Source organism: Eptatretus burgeri, chromosome 2 (assembly GCF_056783735.1).
Source record: "Eptatretus burgeri isolate ZD-2024b chromosome 2, Ebu_testis_v1, whole genome shotgun sequence".
NCBI lineage: Eukaryota > Metazoa > Chordata > Myxini > Myxiniformes > Myxinidae > Eptatretus > Eptatretus burgeri.
Genome location: NC_140962.1, coordinates 82,631,730 through 82,652,213, shown reverse-complemented (window position 1 = coordinate 82,652,213; position 20,484 = coordinate 82,631,730). Strand labels below are relative to the sequence as shown.

Sequence of the window (20,484 nt, the reverse complement as noted above, 5' to 3'; positions counted from 1 at the left end):
GTTTGGAAGAAGATGCAGACTTCCTCAAAAAACTTCACATGACAGACGAATGCCATGCTCACTTGTCCGGGAAGGTAAACAAGCAAAAAACTTTCTGTACTGGGGAACTGAAAATCCTGGTAATGCATCAACTGAACTGGTGCCTCGATCTGTTCTCAAAGTCACCATGTGGGTGGCGGTTGGTTGGTAGGTTTGGGATAATTGGTCCATACTTCTTTGAAGATGACCAGGGACGCACTTGCACAGTAAACCAGAGGAACTATCGCGAAATGATTCAGGAATTCTATCTGCCTGAGCTACGTACTCAGGCCCATAGGAGAAACAACCTGATCCAGATGAGAACCCAGTGGTTCCAGCAGGATGGGGCACCGCCCCATACAGTCAGTGAAACAAGGTGTTTTCTCAACCAACATTTTGACGGCCACTTTATCTCCCTCTACGAAGACGTTGAGTGGCCACCGTATTCCCCTGACCTTACTCCTCCAGACTTCTTGTGGGGGTATCTCAAGGACAGGATCTATGGAAACCCTAGGCCTCAGACTCTTGATCAGCTGAAGGAAAACATTCACCGAGAAATCCAGAACATTCCTCAGGAAACGTTTCCCAAAGTGATGGAGAACATGACAACACGTTTGCAGGTAGTGATCAGACAACGTGGAGCCTACGTCGAACATGTGGTCTAAAAGAAAATGACGATTCTATACCAAAATTTAAATTTTGGTGGCAATTTTGACATTGGTATAATAAACTTCAACCTTTCAGATTTCTATTCAGCCATATATCTTTTTTAAAAATATATGTTATGACCATCCTCTTTGCAGATGAAAAGTTGTATATTTTTTGGGACACCCTATATGTGATTAAACCCGGTAATTACAGAATCATAATGAGAAGAACAGCAAAGCAAATACATTCAGCAACATACCTGATTTCTACGAGGTCATGAGGTCGGTAACTGGGGTGCAGAAAAAACCAAACACAACGCACAAATGGAGCGAGGCTTGGGGCTGAACGAGGGCCCCGGACATAGACCATCCACTTGTGTGTTGCGGCATCTTCAGGCTCACAATAGTGAAGGTTCAAGTACCTGAGACAATGCAAGTTATGATGTGGTTGAGAAAGTATAGGAATGAAAGGACAAAGAGAAAGAAATAAAGGTTTGAGTTCATGAAACTAAAAAAAAATTGGGCTACATCACAGTAACAGGACAGAGAAATGAAAATGGGACATGAAGCAAAATAAGAGCTTTGTATAATAGAGTTACAAGAAGGAAAAAAATAACCCACTTGGACACATTTCCGACGACTATCGTTTTCTTTACATGAAGGCGGCTGGGTTCCCCAGGTGGGGGCAATGGGGCCGGAACCATACTAGATCCAGTGGGTTCAGTGACATTGACCTGCAGGACAAAACCAATTTCACAGACTCAGAAATATCAAACTACCTATCTTGTTTGATCACATGACCACCAAGACACTGCTTCTCTTCAGGTTCTCACATCCTTCACTAAGCTGGCTGTGTCTGATCAACATGATATCTTCACTTTGAAAACCCTCTCTGATTGCACATTAAATAAGTGTACAGTTAATGAAAAGCATGTTTTTTTTGACTCTATTTGGTTCATTATAATATCCTAAGTAATAGTTTTTTTGCAAAAACCACTTTCAAATCCTGTAGCCGAAAATGTGCATGAATCTTGACCCAGCTACAAACGGTCAACCTGGTGTTTCGCATGTAAGGTTGTACACCGTCCATCGGAAGGACGTTAAGGTGGAAGCTACATTTGCCAGAACTTGCCGTTGGTGGATATTAAAGATTCAACGGTCTCTCACAAATAATAAGCGAGTTATCACTGGTTCCCCAGCAAAGTTCCAAATTTCTGCCCTGACCGACAGCTGGGAAGGCAAAGGCAAACCACTGAGCATTTACCTTTGCCCAGGAACTGCTTTTTCCCAAGCCTGCTATTTCAGCTTGGTGTGAAAGATACACCAGTGATGCTGTTCTCTGTTTATGTCTCACCTTAACAGGCTACATCATATTATCGCCACCAAAAAGTTGAAATTCATATCCATTTTCCAGTTATTATAACAATCGACTATATTATAAAAGGAGCCGTGTCTGTCTGTTTGTCATGATATAACTTGAGAATGGCTTAACGGATTTTAATAAATCCAACGACAGTGGATTCAGGGAAATCCCAGGAAGGTTTGTGATGGCAATTTTTTTTTCTTAATTTTTTTTAGGTACATGGGCACACGTGGCAAAACTGTAAATGCCAACTTGCGATGCTGGTTATCCCCACACTCCCAGGAATCCTTTTGATTCTTGCCCTATTGATTAGCCATCACAGCAAAGATTGGTATTTCCGTCAGCAAAGCGAAGCGACGGGTCTTATATTCTAGTCCTATTTCGAATGACTGCTGCATACAAAATCACCAGGCATAGCTTTTCTGCAGAAGATGGTTGCGTTTCATCTTCAACCTTCTCTTCACCCTTGATTAGCTTGGCATGTTTCTCCTTTGGCCCCTCTGCTCCAGCCTCCAGGGTGGGTGAGGTTGGGCGTGAGCTGGGGCAAGATGGAGGCTTCAGGTACTTGCGGACGGCTGGATGATTGAGAGCAGCAGGGTCTGGTTTTCGTTTAGATGGGTCAGAATTCTAAGGGAAGAATGTGAAGGAGATAAGATGAAGCCTTACATTTTAAATAGAGCTTTATGCACTATATTCTGACCGAGATAAAAGATTTAAATCAAAAAGTTAAAGTTTTCAGATTAACATTTTGTAACTTATCAAGTCTCTGTTACTGAAGATATCACTCGCTTACTCTTACAGGTCAGCTGATTTAACACTTACTGAAGAGTATCCAAATACTGTTCGGAACACAGACAGTCAAGAATGCAGTTCAAGATTCAGTGTGACCGTGATATATGAAGTCGAGTTTGGCCCAGACCTGTCCTGCACTGGCATAGTATGAAGCTACGATGCAAGCCCTCAGCTTGTCCAACATCTGCCTTGCTTCCGCCAACCTCTGAAAAAACAATTAAAATCACATGAATACAACTTGGACCATGCTTGTTTAGCAATGACAATCTATCACATAAATAACTTTGATCAATGAGCCTCCACCTCTGCATGACAAAAAATAAAACATGGCTGTTTAGATGTTAAGTTATAGGAACAAGATGACGATAACAATAATGATAATTCTCTCGACTTCGTTTTTTCAAATCCTGGTCATTTTTATAGAATGTGTCTGCATTACTCAGGCCAAAGTCACTGGGTGTATTGACACTACAATTCACAATGCTGCACTCATTCCTTTACCTATTTAAGCACGATGTCCGATCACAATTAATTGTTTTCTATGTTCATGTTTGATGCGATGATCAGGCCATATGTGAACATCATGTCCTCGTTTTCCATGACTGCCCTTGGTTGGTGCTTCAACGATTTTTCTGAGATTGGTAAATTGAAGATTTTGCAGATGTGCCAGTGGATTACTCTGCATATATTGCAGAGATGCCAACTTTTGGAAATCAGAATTAGGGAGGATTTGCAACCGACACCAAATAATGTGCGCGAAGCACACATCTCGAGCGCGGAGCGCTCGACCCTTGCGGCGGGGTCCAGGGCCCGCCTTAGGGCCCTGGAAGCTCTGGGGTTCTAGACGCTCTCTAGTGCCCTCTGAGCCCTATTTTGGAGCATTTAACATGTTAAGAATTCCCACTTTTTGAACAAAAAAAGGGGAAAATTGTGCACTTTTTAATGTTACATGTATGTTAATATTAGTAAGTTAGGGGACAATCAAAGATTAACAAAAAGCACAAAAGAAGCAATATTTTTCTTACCTTACTGGCTGGTACTACTGCTGCTTGCTTTTTCCATGGCAGCTTTGCTGAGTGACAGCTGTGTGGCTCTTTTAGCCCTTCTGATTATGTCTTTGCTGTATTCTCTCTGGTAGCAAGGGGTGCTATGAGCTAGTTTTTCAATTAAGAGAGCTTCCAGGGTTTTGACACTCAAATTGGGACGAAATTCAGTATGATTCTTCCGTACAAGACTGAGTGCCCGCTCACATGATGCGTTCGAATGAGGAATGACCAAGATTCCCTTCATCACTTTGCTCAAATTAGGATACTTCTTGGCACCAGTGCAGGGATCTGTGAGCTGTGAAATCCGATGCCACTGCTCATCCACTCTCACTGTCTCAGTAGCAATTGTAGCTATGGAGGCGTCTGCCTGGTAGTGAGCGAATTCACTCTCAAGACTGTCTATGTCACTATCACCGCCACTGAACAGACAGGGGAATTTCTTGATGAAAAACTCCACACAGTCAAACCCCACTTCTTGGTGTAGCTTAACATCCAGCACCTGAGCATGCTTGGCTAATTCATCATCTAGCGGCCAGGTTTTGAAGATGTAATTGCAGGCTTTCACATAACATGAGCGAACTGCACTGAAGAAACCTTGGATGTCTGACTCACTCAGAGTGAAGGTGGATTTCTTGAGACTCCTTTGTTCCCTTATATACAGTTTGGCATCGTTCCCAATCATGAGGTCCTCATCATTCTTCTGATGATTTCTGTCAGAGAAGGGTACATTTACCAGAGCAACCGATGACACCGATGGTTTCAAAAACCGTACGAAGATATCTTTCAGAAGACCATTCAATTCTCCGTGCAGGAGATGAATACAGGGTTCGTCTCTTTGGAGCAGAAGATTCCCCTTCTCAAAAAGCTTGTTAGCATATCGAAGGAAGAAACAATAGAGTTTTGTTTGTGGAGACAAGAACATCCTGTTGACACGTTTTTCTCTAGATTCCTGCACAGTGTTTGAGGAAGATGCGCTTTTAGTTGTAGAACTCGTAGTACACTTAGCCGCAGGGCGATCACACTTGCGTTTACTGCCAGCAGAAGAGGTCAGACTCGTAGTACCAGATCCAATTTTACGTTTGAGGAGAGAGCTTGAGGTAGGTGCAGCCAAGGAAGAAGACCTCTGATTCGAAGGTTTTGCTGAGCTTCTATCAAGTGATTTGGCAAAAGCAGAACTTAACTTGGGTCCTTCTTTGCCTGTAGATGGGACTATCACAGTCTTTCTCGACTCTGAAGGGATCTGCTTTGTAGATGAACGTGATGAAGGGCCGGTGATGCTACCTGCTCTCAGCATTGGTTTTGGTGCTGTCCCTGCTGTCTTCTTCGCAGCAGATACTGCAGTGGTAGTGGTGAATGCTGCTCCACTAGTGCTTGATCCTGCAGTGCCAGTACTGGCAGTAGATACAGTGCCGTCCTTCTTGCTCGTTGTTAGAGTCTTGGCTACAGTTGGTTGCATTTTTCTTCGTACTTCTTCTTTGAAGAAGAGGCGAAGTGGCTCCCACTGTTCAATCAGCCTGTCTAGGCACTGACCAAGGGACAGCCACCTTGTTGCGACATGCTTCAGAATCTTGTGTGTCGGGGCATCACAGAGTTCTTGCAGTGCTTTCACTCCTTTGACGCGTTTACTACTTTTGTCCAAGTAGTAGTAAATATCGATGAGAAAGTCATCTAATTCAATGGGTAAGGCCTGAGCCGCCTTCTTGGCCGTATTGTGCATCATATGGCAAGGGCATCCCATGATGTAGCACTCTGGATTTTGTTTGTGGATATAAGCAGCGACTCCTTTGTGCTTGCCCACCATGACAGAGGCATTATCAGCACAAAAGGAAACACAATTTCCCCATGGAATTTTCCTGTCACTGAACTCATGATCAAGCAGTTTGAAAATGTTTTCTCCAGTGGAATCTTGTTTGCACGCAGGCAAACTTAGCAAACCTTGCTTCACAATCCCAGCACTGTTGTCATAGTACGAAATCAGGACAGGATATAGCTGGGCCTCACCACTGTCATTGCTACCGTCTGTAGCTAGGCTAAATGGAGCTAGTCTAGCAATATCGGCAATAGATGAAGCAGTAACATTTGACAACTCACCAATTATTGCTGAAGTTTTTGTTCTTGCACATCCATACTTTGAAGCAACTTTTGAATCTGGAAACATCTTTTGAAATAGAGGTCCAGCATGATCTGAGACTGATATGGGCAAGTTATGTTCCACAATAAATCCACTAAAGAGAAGTTCCGCTCGGGTAACATCCTCTTCCTCGCTTGTCCCTTGTTTGGTGAAATAATTCAGAAGTGTACCGGTACTCGTGCTCGAAGATCTCTCCTTTGCAATGTCTGTGTGCGGTTTGCTTCCAACGTGCTTCCGAATATCATCGCGACCTCCGTGCTCAACTGAAATATCAACGCTGCATACTGTACAATACGCATGATGAATTCCTCTTTCAGACTTTCGAATACACGGGTATTGGAGACTGTATTCGGTCTTGTACTTCTGAGACCATTTATTGGTCTTCGTAAGCTTTTTTTCTGCCATTTCGTAATCAACATCGAGGGCTTGAAGCATCGGTAACTTCGAAGTCGATGTTCCACAGATGCAGCGCGACTCGTAGAACTCTAGCGGCTGTTAAACACCGCACGGTGGTCGCGACCGCCGGGCTGGTACGGGGCCCAGCTGCATGCAGTGAGCGTATCGCATGCATATAGACTGTGCATACATACCGCATGCACTGTATTGCACACATACCGCATGCACTAAATCTCAGTGCATGATCGCATAAGCGAGATCCAGACCCAATGTTTCGCTGCTCCTCATTTGAATTTGCAATTTTTTACGTACAATTTGGTAGCAGCGAACGTTATGGAGTTACCACATGCTATACGTAGCAGACGATGCTTTTCATTCAATTCTCATACTAGTACATTCTGATTAGTGAACAGTGCAAAAATATCAAAATTTCGGGAGGATAAGGATAGTGATCGTAAGGGCGGGAGTTTGGGTGAATTTTCGGAAGCCTCCCGATGAAATCGGGAGGGTTGGCATCTGTGATATTGTCATTCCTTTGTATACTTGTGCTCTGACCATTTTTTTTTACATCCCAAAATAAGGTGGCATGCTTTGTTTCAAGCCTTGTAGAAGCTACACTGCTCTGACTGACTCAATCATGCCATTTTATGAACACCATTGGTATAATGTCCTTGTAGTCAGGGAGCACAAGCCTGATTCCGGCATTTTGCGGACACCTCATGCTGTCTTTTGGAACACAGACAGGAACCTTTTGGGAACTGTGTGTTTCTTTCAAATTCCAAACAGTCCTGAATCATAATCCAGAGGGCAATCTTTTCAAATGTGTGGACCTCACATTCAAAAACTGTAATAATCATGCCTTCATGGTGTAATTTAGACTGTCAAAAATCCATTAATAAACAGGTGGAACATCACCATTTATGTCTTAGTATTGTTGTGGGTTTCCTGCCGCGTTCGGCGTGCGGACGGCCGCTTCAGCCCAATCGCGATCGCGCGCCCACCGAAGGCAACAATCCAGTCGTGACTTTCCGGACCAACCCCAAATCCAGCCACGGATGCCTTAACGCATCATAAACCAGTCAATACTCTGTCCACGCGCTACAGGGTCGATCGCCGAATTGTCGATTTACCTAACTATTCGCGCGGACAGAAATACCGAGAGTTTACACCTGGACGGGACTTGTACGAAAACGAGCCGCTTAAGCATGCTCGTTCCGTATGCGAAGCCGAGCGGTTTGTTATCGCCAAGTCCCGTCGGACTAGATTTACTTTTATCGGCTTTAAAAGCCAGTTAATTCCCGATACGTGCCGTGGCAGTCGATGCAGGGAAAATGACACAAACGAGCAGGTTGACATTCAAACAATGGAGGATTTATTTACAGTAGGCATGCAGTCAATGAATGGGGATAGGGGACAAGACAAGCAAAAACCTACAGCCAGGTATAAGAAATGCAAGTATATACAAGCACTTATACAATTCACTACTTATTGGACTGGCGCCACAAAAAAACACACACACACACACACACACACACACACACACACACACACACACACACACACACACACACACACACACACACACACACACGATCGGACCAGCTGGTCTTTATTGAGACCTATCTCGGACCTGCCCGCCTCGTGCGGTCTTCGAGGACCAGGTCCCCGTGGCCGACTGGACCCCGAGCACGATCCGGATGATCCAAGTGAGCGAAGTCGGCAGGGCGACGTCTGGCGGGAGAAGACCCTCCGTGTGCACTACCCAGAACCACAGGCGGACCAGCGGAGAACGACGGGAGAACCAGCCACGAAGGACGATAGGAGGATAACGCCCGGAGAACCGACAAGAGGCTTGAAGCTCGAAGAAGCTCAAAGAAACTGGTAGAAGCTGGAAGAAGCTGGTAAAAAGTCCCGTTTCCGTCCTTCTCTTCCCTTTTTATCTCTCCCGGGCGCACCTCGCTTCCCGCGTGACTCGTCCGCTGTCGGTGACGACTGCCGCATTCCATTCCCCCCGCTGGCTGCTTTTATGCCCATATTCGGTAAGGAATTCGGATCTGAAAAGTCTGAACACACCCGCATTTCTGAACATTTTTCAAAGTTGCAGTCTGAACATGCCCGCATTCCATTCCCCCCCCCCCACCGCGAGCGCGCGGAGGATGCCAGCAGCAGAGGGTTTGGTGGGTGGGGGCTTCACCTTTCCCCTACTAAGCGTGTGGGGGATGCCGGGAGCTCCAACGGGCATTTTGTGGCTGTCGTTGAAGATGGGGTTTTCCTAATACAAATCGCAGCACCTTTATTTACCCATTAAACAAGGGAAAAGGACTATCTACAAAACACGTACTTACCAAGATAACTAATCTATAGGAACCTGAATGTCTGTGTGCTCATGGCTTCCAGATCCGCAACAGTACATTTGTAGAAGTGTTAATATTCCATTTATTTTTCAGACTTACATCGCAGTGTATGCAGAGATAAATTTTCCAAACATATTTGAGGTTATTACTTCCGTTTACAGTACTAGTTAAAAGTTTGGACACACATACTCATTCAAGGGTTTTTCTTTATTTTTACTATTTTCTACATTAAGGAAATATTTGGTACCACAGAACTTTAATATGGATACAAACAAACATGACATAATGGTGACCGAAGCTTTTCGTGTTGCACTCTTCGGGGTAAAAATCTAGCAAGTGAAGGAGGAAGTGAAGGTGTGTGCTTTACACGCAAGTCTCAATAAGCGAGACACTGATTGGTTCAACCGTAATGACATCACGGTTAATCCGAATGCCCATTGGTTGGCTCATCATCTTCACCTCGAGCTCCCATTGGCTGGAGCAGAGTTTGTCGACGATTGACGTTTGCAACCGCATCCTGGAGAGAAGGGGGATGGGTTTTCCCCTGAGGTCCATTCACCATTTGTTACCGTACTTCCCTTGATCTTTCCATGCTGAAAGAGACACAGATATCATTCAAATTCCTTTTGACGACATAATATTGGATCGGTGGTGAGGATGAAGGTTGCTTCCAACATACGTAAATGAAACGAGCTCCGACCTCTGCTCAATATCCTGAACATTGTACTGGTCTGCACAAATATGGTTGGAAAGCAGGTGCTGTGCAATGGCAGATGAAGCAGGTACAGTGGCCGGTGGTTGCTGGATATTTCTGCATGCTCGCACTGGTTGTGTTCTAATCCTCACAATCTTTCTTCGAATCACCAAAGGGACATATTGTTTGATCTGATCAGCCAGTCTTTGTGTTGTGCGGCCCACGTACTGAGCTTCACATCGGCACTTAAACTCATAAATAACATTGCTGGTTTGTGAGGTGGGTAGCACATCAGGGCCGGATTTAGACATGTGGTGGCCCTTGGGCAGCCTTCAGTAGTGGAGGCCAACCCGACCTTAGAATACTAAAAAGGTGACAATACATATTTACAGTCATCCATAAAGTATATTTTTCAAGAACAAAGAATCTGAATAAAAATGTACATCGATAAACATCATGATCAATCTATATACATGTAAGAATATAGTTCCAATGTTTCAAGTATAAAGAATCTGAATAAGTGAGCACATGATCAATCTATAAGATTATAAGAATCTGTGAAGTTCCTGTTTCAAGCATAAAGAATTTGAATAAGCAAGTTGGCACATCTTTAAACATCATGATCAAACTATAAGAATCTACGAAGTTGGAAGTTCCCATGTTTCAAGTATAAATAATCTGAATAGTGTAGTGAATAAGCAAGCAGGTCAATCATGATTAATCATAGAATCTACAATCTAGTACAGTACCTAATACCTATATTTACAGACCACTGATGAGACCACCAGGCACTTTACGAGACTTGACCCTTGCAAAGTCTTGGATCAATTTGTCGAAGTCAATCTCTCTGAGAATGTCACATTCAATGCTCATCAAGGCCAGGTGACTGAGCCTATCATGACACATTGTAGTACGTAGTCTGTTCTTGATGAACTTCAATTTACTGAATGAACGTTCTCCAGAACAGTTTGTGACCATGAGCACCAAGTACATCCGTAGCATTATCTCGACATTTTTTTTTTTGTATACCTTGGTCGAGGCTCGTATGAGAGCTAACACACAACTCACAGCAAGGAGGCATGAGACAAGAGGGGCGGGAGTGGAAGGGACAAAACAGTGGGGAAGACACATTAGGTGAACTGTGGAAGGGAGAGGGATGGGGATGGGACGGGGAACATGGCGAAGAGAAGATGGACATTACAGGGACTTTCAGGAAGGAAAGCAGGGGAATTGAAGGAAGTAGGCTTGGGTGGATTATCGGGGGTAGAAAAGATCGAGGATTTGGATGGGGGAAGATAAGAGGTGGTGGTGAACAGCTGTTTTGAAAGCCTGGAGGGAAGAATGGGAAAGAAAGAGTGAGGAAGTTTATTCCAAAGGTGGGAAAAAAAGAGGAATGAAAGAGTGAAGATGAGCAGTGATTCGTGATTTTGGTAGTTTTACCAGAAGGGGGTTGTTGGCGGACCTTGAGCGCCCTGTGGAAATGTGGTGGGGACAAATCGCAGAGAGAGCAGGGGGGGGCAAGGCTGGAGAGGAGTCGGTAGAAGACAGAAAGACCACCGACCAACCTGCGGTGATTGAGTGAGAGGCCCAAAGACTCAGCTTCATTGCGGGAGATGCCGATGATCTTAAATGCCCTGGTTTCGACAGCGTGAAGCCGAGAAAGGTGGGAGGCAGGAGCACCAGCCCAGAGGGGAGAGCAGTACTCCATCAGGCTACGGACAAAAGCTTTGTAAGTGGTCAGGAGCTCAAGAGGGCCGAGGAAGGACTTTGCACGACAGAGGATTCCCAGTCGGCGACTGGCTTTTGAGGCGAGGTTGGAAATGTGACTTTCCCAGGAAAGGTCATGGCAGATTGTGAGACCCAGAAGCTTGAAAGAAAAGACTTCTTCCAGAGGATTGTTGAGAAAGTGGATGGGAGGGTTTTCGAAACGGTCCTTTCGAAGAGACATAGTGAGAGTGTGAGATTTGTCTGGATTGAAAGACATGTTCCACGTGTTGGACCAGTTTGTGATTTTATCCAGATCTGCAGTGAGCGAAGAAGCTGCTGCTTGCCGGTCTGAGGGATGACAGATGGTACGGCAGAGGGTGGAATCGTCGGCAAAGAGAAATAGAGGATTTTCCAGAGAGTCCGAGTTGCGGATACATTTGGAAATGTATCCGCAACTTTCTTATCCATCAACAGTTTCTGAAGGAAATGTTCTCTCCCTATCTTATCATCTTCGTATTCCAGGAAATGAGTGAGGAGCTGAATATACCTCAACAGTTTTGTGGAGCAAAGAGCAAACAGCTAAAACCGGGTTAACCAAACGTAAGCGAACTATTAAAGTAACCTTAAAAATGCAAGGACCATAAATGTAACCTGAAAAATTCGACGATAAGAAGAGTAAAGAGACGTGCAAAGTCCCATACTCCCATATAAATCAACTGACTTCGATATAAAATAGAGAATGAGATAAGATGAATATCTTATATCTGTTCCACTAACTACCAACTACCATTCAGGCACTCACAAATACATTTTTCCTTACAATTTTTTTTTCATGAAATATGTGGAGGCCCCCTGGTTGTGGAGGCCCCTTGGCAACTGCCCAGCTTGCCCATGCCTAAATCCGGCCCTGTAGCACATCCTTGTTGACTGACGTCAGCAAACGATGAGAGGTAAAGATTACTCGGGGTTGCACAGCCAGAAACGTGTTGGACACAATACGTTTGATTTGTACTTCAAACCTTCGTGATGATTGCCCTTTCCAGGGCATCCTGATATAGACTGGACATTTGTCCGGACCAATCTTCCGATCTTTTGTCGTCTTTAGAAACTTGTGCGTGTATCTCTTACCTATATGCTTAGGATAATCATTCTCACCGAGTATATTCATGATTTTGTCAATTTCAGCAGGAAGATTACAAGGTGAACAAATCCTCTGTGCTCTGTTAACCAGGATATTGATCAAGGCTATTTTGTTTCTCGTGGAGCTGTAGGAGTCCCAACGAGTATACTGCCCTGTGAAAGTCGGCTTACGGTAGACGGATGTCGTGAAACCAAGGTTGGATCTGTCAACCAACACGTCCAAAAACTTAAATAAGTGTACAATTAATGAAAAGCATGTTTTTTGACTCCATTTGGTTTATTATAATATCGCAAGTAATAGTTTTCTGTCCATGACAAAATGAAAGAGTGATTACATCGACAAGATGATGGACATCCTGAAAGACAAAACCAAATTTAAATATCTGGGCGGTGTAACGGAACATGATCGCACGCCTCAGGTGTAAGGTCAGATCGTCAAACGACTGTTGCAGCTTCTCAAACGTGGAGAGCTATCAAAGGAGGTGTACGACAGAATTAAACCTGTTGGAGCCCAACGTCCAAGAATGTACGGCCTGCCGAAGATTCACAAGGAGAATATCCCTCTAAAACCGATACTGTCCATGGTGCGATCGGCACAACATGAACTTACCAAATGGTTGGGAGAGGTACTGCAACCAGTATTGGATTCACTTTCTCATTTTGTGGTTAAGGATTCCTTCACATTTGCAAAATCAATTTGAGCTAAAACACCGACAAGTGAGCCCAACATCATGGCATCGTTTGATATAAAAGCTTGTTCATGAATGTCCCATTGACGGAGGCGATTGAGATATGCGCACGTTTGCTGTATCACACCGATCTGGAACAACCGATGATCACGGAACACGTCTTCCTGGAATTAATGAACACAGCAACAAGGGAGGTGGCCTTCAGTTTTAACAACATGATGTATGTTCAAACGGACGGTGTGGCCATGGGTTCTCCATTTGGCCCAGCTCTTGCAAATATCTTTGTAGGCTATCACGAAATGCAGAAACTGACTGGTCGGCAAGGGGTCGATTCCCCCATCGTATACTATCGGTATGTTGATGACATTTTTGCTTTGTTTGAGTCTCGGACGGCATGTGACAATTTCCAGGCATGGCTCAACACTCTCCATCCAGCGCTGAAGTTTACCACGGAGCTGGAATCGTCAAACACGTTACCGTTTTTGGACGTGTTGGTTTATAGATCAACCATGGTTTCACAACATCCATCTAACGCAAGCCGACTTTCACAGGGCAGTATACTCGGTGGGACTCCTACAGCTCTCAACCATTGGCATTCTCTCAACCAGCTTCATGAGGGAGTCACCTGGAATGCTTTTCCATTAACAGGTGTACCTTGTTAAAAGTTCATTTGTGGAATTTCTTTCCTTCTTAATGCGTTTGATCTGGACGACCCACTGGCTGAGCTCAGCTGGTGGGTCGCTCAGATGGCACAGCACTGGTAAAGTTTGCCAGAGGACCTGGGTTTGATTCCCAGTCTGGGCCCATAATTGCTCCACATATATTGAAAATGTTGGTTCTCTCCTGTTCATATACATATTATATATACACACATATATATATATATATATATATATATATATACATATATATACATATATATATATATATATATACATATATATATATATATATATATATATATATATATATATATATATATATATATATATATATATATATATATATATATACATATATACATATATATTGTTGCGGATTCGCGCCCGCCGGCGTGCTGACGGCCACGTAACTCGAATCGCGGCACGTCGCCCACCGGACGGACAATCCAGTCGTGACCCTCTCGGACTAACGCCGGGAACCAGTCACGGGTGGACCTTTCGGTCTCACCGCGATCGAGCCAATCAGCCCCCGCGTGGGATAGGGTTGCTCGCCAAATTCGACCTACCTAAGTACCCACGCGGAGGGTAGACCGGGCGATCGCACCTCGCCGCAGGTCGACTTCGGACACGGGCCACTTAAGCGACCCGTTCCGTACTATCAGAATAACCGAGCGGTGTTATCGTCGACCTCGACGGTTCGATTGATTATCGAGCGCATTCAGCCCACTACCAACCCTTTACGTGAAGCAAGATGAGGATTCAATGGGAGAAATGACGAAGCGAAGCGGGAAACAGTTCAACACAAAGCACATTTATTCGCGGCACACGGGAAGCACACATATTCAATTCCACCAAAAGCACACAGAAAAAACACAATTCCATTTACACAAAAAGCAAATATAAAAGCGAAAACACAATGCAGAGCTAATACCGACTACCGAGCACACGGCAACACTTATACAATTCTACTTCACAGACGGCGCCGACAACACATACCCAAAACCAAGGAAAAGAAATACCCTCAAGGATGAGGCGGGCCTGAGGCCGAGACCGGGTCGCGCCTACCCGTCTGGTGATGAGACGCGGAGCGGCGATGGCGCCCCAACTCCGCGGACCTCGCGGACAGTGTCTGGCAGGGGGTGGGAAAGGGGCCCCCTTGGTCGCACTATCTCAGCGCGGGGGGAAACAGGAGGGGGTTGCTGATGCTCGGGGTATAGAGGATCTTTATTATGTGCGACGAGCGTCTCCACCTCGGCCAGGTCGCGCTGTCGGCCTCCCTCGGGTGCAGCTTCCTGCACGACGCCAGCACCCCCTCGTCTGGTGTCGCCGCCTTTCCACAGCTCCGTCCCCTCCGTTCCGCACACGACGAGCAGCTCCACCGCCCGCGAAGTCTTGACCCTCTGCTTCCGACTCTCCTACTCTCCGCCTCTCCGCCTCGGGACTCTCCGACTCTGGACTCTTCTTTGGACTCTCCGACTCTCCACTTCTGACTGACGAACACGGTCCTTTTATCCCCCCGTAGCTTCGCCTTTGACCCCCTCCCTTTGACCTTTCACCTCGCTCCCCATTGGCCCGAGCAAAAGTGGGCGTGAAGGCTTTTTGATCCACAAATTTGCATATATCGATCGTCCTGGAGGCGGGGCCAAATCGCCCCTCGCTCACCGATTGGACGGCAAAAAGTGGGCGTGTGTCGTTTTTGATCCGTTTTTGAAGCACAAAATCCGTGATTTTGTACACGCTGTTCGACGCGCGCCCTGCACGAGTCCAACACCGGTACCCACAGCGGGGCAAGAACGGTGGCGATGCTACGGTTGCGAGGTGTGACGTGAAGGTCGTGGCGGTTGTGGTGAAGCGGCGTTGTGGTTGGTGGTTGATGTTGTGGTTGTGGTGGTAATCATGGCGGTTGGTCCAAAATAAAGATAGTAAAAGAAAAACGGCTATCCTGAAGAGTCGCAGCTCGCATAAATGACATGTATTCCCACTAGACAATGGGTTTGGGCCTAACTACACATATACTTGCCGAGATACCTCACCTAAGGGACCTGAATGGTGGTTTGCGAATTTGGTAACCACAACAATATATATACATATATATATATATATACATATATATACATACATATATATACATATATATACATATATATATACATATATATATATATACATATATATATACATATACATATACATATATATACATATACATATACATATATATATATATATGTATATATATATATATATATATATAATATACATTTACGACAACTTGACTACTATCTATGATAGTTCAACACCCTTTTGATAATGTACTGGTGAGCCAGCTTCAGCCATCAACAAAATCCATGATGAATATCTACAGGCATGTACTACAATGAATAATATGATCATATTGCCCACTTATGAGATTGTCCATATACCCTATCAAATCTCATATGGCTATATGGCTCAGGTAATTGTCGAACACCTCACCTCATTGATGATCATGGCTTCATGTTCCTTGTTCTTTATCTCCAAAGAGAACTGTTCCTGGATGATCATTTCAATGCGTTGCACCGTGGCATCACGAGCTGTGGAAGCACTGCCAGTAAGACTCGATTGCAGGACTGTTGACAACACTTTACTCAAAACAGTCTCAAATAAGTGAATCAAACTGCATGTTTCATTTCTTCAAATTTTATCAAAATTAACAGACAATTCTGAGAAACAAAATTATTGAGCAATCTCCATTTCATGTATGAATGGTGGGACAAAGAGGTGTGGACAAGGGGTATGAGGATTTTTTTAATAACAGAGAAGGAAGGAAGGGAGAGTGGGCGAGTTTGCAATGAAGAATGCAGGGAAAAGGTTTTGGAGGACAATGGGGTATGCAAAAGGACTGAAGGCACATGCAGAATAAGGGGTAAGTGGTTCAGAGTTCAAAAGCGATAACATTATAAAGTTTGAATAAGGATATTGCATTGCTGTGTTGACTGACTGTCTGGACACAACTGTGAGGTTAGTTTATGGGTCCATTGATGTTGAGTAATCTGCTGATGTAGACCGGCGACCGTGGTTGTAGTTCCACCATTTGGAGAGGTTCTGGGCTGAAAGGATCGAAACCTCAATGAAAAACAGTTCCTAGCTGATGATCCAGGGTGATGGGAAATTAGTAAATTGCTTGCAAGTTAAGGTTATAACTTTAAATAAAATCGCTTTTATAAGTACTTACCTATTCATCGTATATCTGTGTTTGTGTGTTTGTATGTATATGTATGTATGTATATGTATATGTGTGTGTATATATATATATATATATATATATATATATATATATATATATATATATATATATATATATATTATACATATATATTTATATATTGTTGCGGTTCTGGGAACCGCATGCCTCCTAGGCAATGACATCCAACATATAGTGGTCTCCAGACAGTATCCCATTAATATATGTGTTGTTAGTCCCTTCCCTCGTGTCTCGTGGGTCAAATGGGACATGCGTTGCAGAGATCTGAGCTCGGCTTGCTTACACCACGAACTTCATTTCTACTCTTATTTTCTGCTTATTCCTGAGGTAAATCCGAATTTGGGACCTCGCGTAGGGCTGCAGGCACTGCACTCGGACACCCGATCGGCATAGCGTGGCACAGCACAGAGCTCCCGTCCTCAACCAATCCCTCAACCTAACTTTTGCAGCAAGTCATAGAGTATGCGAGGCAGCTCGAGATGATCGGGTCGAGCTTCCAATGATCTGGGATGAAATTGCTGGTTGCATTGAAAAGGCATACGAACGAATATCTGTTAAAGAGGCTGCACGGATGTTGTTTTTCACAACACAGAAGCAAATGACCAAATATCGGCCAAAGCGTGGCTGGCAACTTGGTGCCAATAACTACATAGTCAGTGGCCGATAATAGAAAACCAACAACCACACCACGTTGTGCAGGACACAAGTGTGCAAGATATGGGTGGCGCATTCTTTTCAAACCATTTCTGGATTTAATTATCTCGGCATCTTCTTTTCCCTCTCCATCTGATACTTACATCTATATTCTTTTTCATTCCAAACCTCCATCCAATTATTACATCCGATCGTTTCCCTCAATTCCTGACAGAGATCGGGGTTGGCCCCGCACACACGATAGCAGAATCGAGTGAACATGAGCGCTGACCACATGGGCCGTGGCGGATCCGCACGTACTGTACGGAACATGTTTGATGGCAGATGGACCCGTGCTTCGCTCATGACACCGTATTATCGTACAGAGCCAGGCACGGATGGCACACATCTTGTTCTGGTCTGTGCACGAGTTTATCCTTACATCTTACAGTCAGTCCTTACTGGAGGGCACGGGTGTTCCCCACGGTCGGCAGACATCTCTTCGCCCCTCCGTCCAGTGAAGCCGCGATCAGGCAGAGGCGTGCTGAGAGGCCGGATCGCTCGGGCTGTGTGGTGCACCATGGAGCAGGCACATTGACCAGCGCCAATCGTGGGTCGCCGGGGCATGGTCCGGGAGATCCGTACAAGACAATTCATGTCGCGGAGTTTGGTGCAGGGCGATTCATATTGTCGCGAATTCGCGCCTGCCGGCGTGCGAACGGCCGCGTAACTCGAATCGCGGCACGTCGCCCACCGGACGGACAATTCTGTCGTGACCCTCTCGGAACAACACCGGGAGCTAGTCACGGGTGGGGGTTTAACCTCACCACAATCGTGCCAATTGCCTACCCGCGCAGGATAGGGTTGCTCGCCAAATTCGATCTACCTAAGTACCTGCACGAATGGTCGACCGGGCGATCGTACTACGCCACAGGCCGACTCCGGACACGAACCGCTGAAGCGGTCCGTTCCGTGCTACAGTGATAACCGAGCGGTGTTATCGTCAGCCTTGACGGTTCCGATAAATTACTGGGATGTTGCACCAACTACGAACCCCTTCCGTGATGCAAGATGGAGGGTCAATAAAAAGGAAAAGAGACGAAGCAGAGCGGGAACAGTTCAACAAGCAAGCATTTTATTCACACACACACACACACAGACAAGCATGTATATACAGCCATACAGTCAAAAATGTACATATAACAGTTCAAACAGTCATGCAACAAAAGCAAATGCAGAGCTACAACCGACTACGACCGACACATGGCAACACTTACGCAGTTCTACTTCACAGACGGCACCAACACACACATTTATACAAAAAGCAAAGGAAAGAAAAGAAGGAAAGAAGTCGCGACTTCCCTTTTATGGCTGGTGAGTCCTTCTCCCGCGACCGTCAACGTGGTCGCGCCTGGCCCGACCTCTCTCGAGGCCGGCGAACCCTCTCCGGCACTCCCCGTCCGGACGCGCAGGCCCACCTCACAACGGGTGCTACCGCGTCTCCCGTCCGTGCCTTCGTGACAGAGCCGCTCGCCAAGGCGCGGGCGCAGGACCTCTTCCCGAAGACCAACTCTCCACAACAATCAACCGAAGACCAACCAGACCACCAGCCAAGACGAAGAGGAAGAAGCGGAAGAGGAAGCGCCCAAGAGGAAGAGGCTCCCGAGGAAGAGGCGACAGCGCGCCCACCCGTGTCAGTCTTTTATAGCGCGGGGCTCCGCCCTTCGCCCCGCCCCGTTCTCGGCTCCACCTTCCTTCGAGAGGGTTCCCGAAAAGGGCGTTCCTTCACGCTTTCCCTCCACCCCGCCCCGTGCGGGGGCCGGGAGAGTCCCTTTATAGAGAGAGTAGCGACAACTAACGATTTGACGCCATTTTGAGCCCATTCAGTGCGGTGCCCGTGCAGAGCCGCCGTATGGCGCGAGTTCATTGAACCATATATTCCATTATATTCTCTATGTATGAGAGATGGGAATGGTCTTTTCCATGTTGATAATGGACAAATTATGTGAAGATGACAGAATAGAAGATTTATGACAACCAAGAGGAATATGATAAAGAAGAAATTCACAGAGCTGGTTGTGATTTAACAGTCACAGACATTTAGAATCATGACAAAGAAGGAATGAACTGGACAAGTCCACGTGCTGCTTATTTCAGCCTCATTTTAATTTCAGGGAGGCGAGAGCGAGACTCAAACTCTCACCTCCCTGCTTATACATGTACAATACAATGTTAAGAGTTATCTTTGTATTTCTGCAGTTGTTTGACCTTGTTTATCGTATGTGGGTATATATTTGTGTTTGTTTAATTTTCATATTTAAATTATTAATCTAAACTTTGCTGCATGTTGCCGATCATATATTAATCCCACCAAAAAGAGAGTAGCCCACCCCACCCGGCAGCCCCCTCATTCCCTGTTTCCCTCATTTCCCTTATGTTTCCCTCATGTTTTCCTCTTTCCCTGAAGGTAAAAGCCAGTCCGACCATTCTACACTCCAAAGTTAGATGGGCTCCCTTCTATGCTACTATGGGGTGTCGACCTGTTTAGTATCCTGAGATCTGGCAGTCTACACCCACACCAATAGATTTTAAATCTTTGGTATAACCTACTCTTAAAAGTTAGGGTGAGGGTTAGATTTAGGTTTAGGGTCAGATTTAGGGTTAGGGTCAGAATTAGGGTTAGTGTTGACCCTAACCCTGCCTTTGAAGAGTGGGCCGTGTTCGCCCGTTCTCCATTCATTCGTCTTTGTTTTGACTTTGGTTTGACTTTGACTTTGAGTCTGAGTCTGACTTTGGAGACATGATCTAGACCCTATATTAATTGATCGAGCTCGAATACTCCAACTCAAACTTGATTTTAAATAAAGATGCCTTCCCCTTCAAGTGCTAATTAATCCACGAGCAATGGATAACAAGCCTGGAAAGCCAAAGCAAAGGCCAGTCTCACTCGCAGCACACAAATATACAC

General features: G+C 45.2%; 1 protein-coding gene across 11 annotated transcripts in view; it reads right to left on the bottom strand.

The window, feature by feature from the left end:
- The window catches only part of YEATS2 (YEATS domain containing 2), a 194,840-nt gene that overhangs the window by 137,581 nt on the left and 36,775 nt on the right, over positions 1-20,484 (bottom strand). For all 11 annotated transcript variants that reach the window (XM_085870069.1, XM_085870066.1, XM_085870064.1 and 8 more), the window contains 5 exons: positions 16,115-16,212; positions 2,948-3,025; positions 2,437-2,655; positions 1,287-1,399; positions 926-1,087 (listed from right to left, as the gene is read on the bottom strand). In XM_085870069.1, the coding sequence (XP_085726195.1) occupies positions 926-1,087; positions 1,287-1,399; positions 2,437-2,655; positions 2,948-3,025; positions 16,115-16,212 (670 nt within the window). The remainder of the gene's footprint in view (positions 1-925; positions 1,088-1,286; positions 1,400-2,436; positions 2,656-2,947; positions 3,026-16,114; positions 16,213-20,484) is intronic.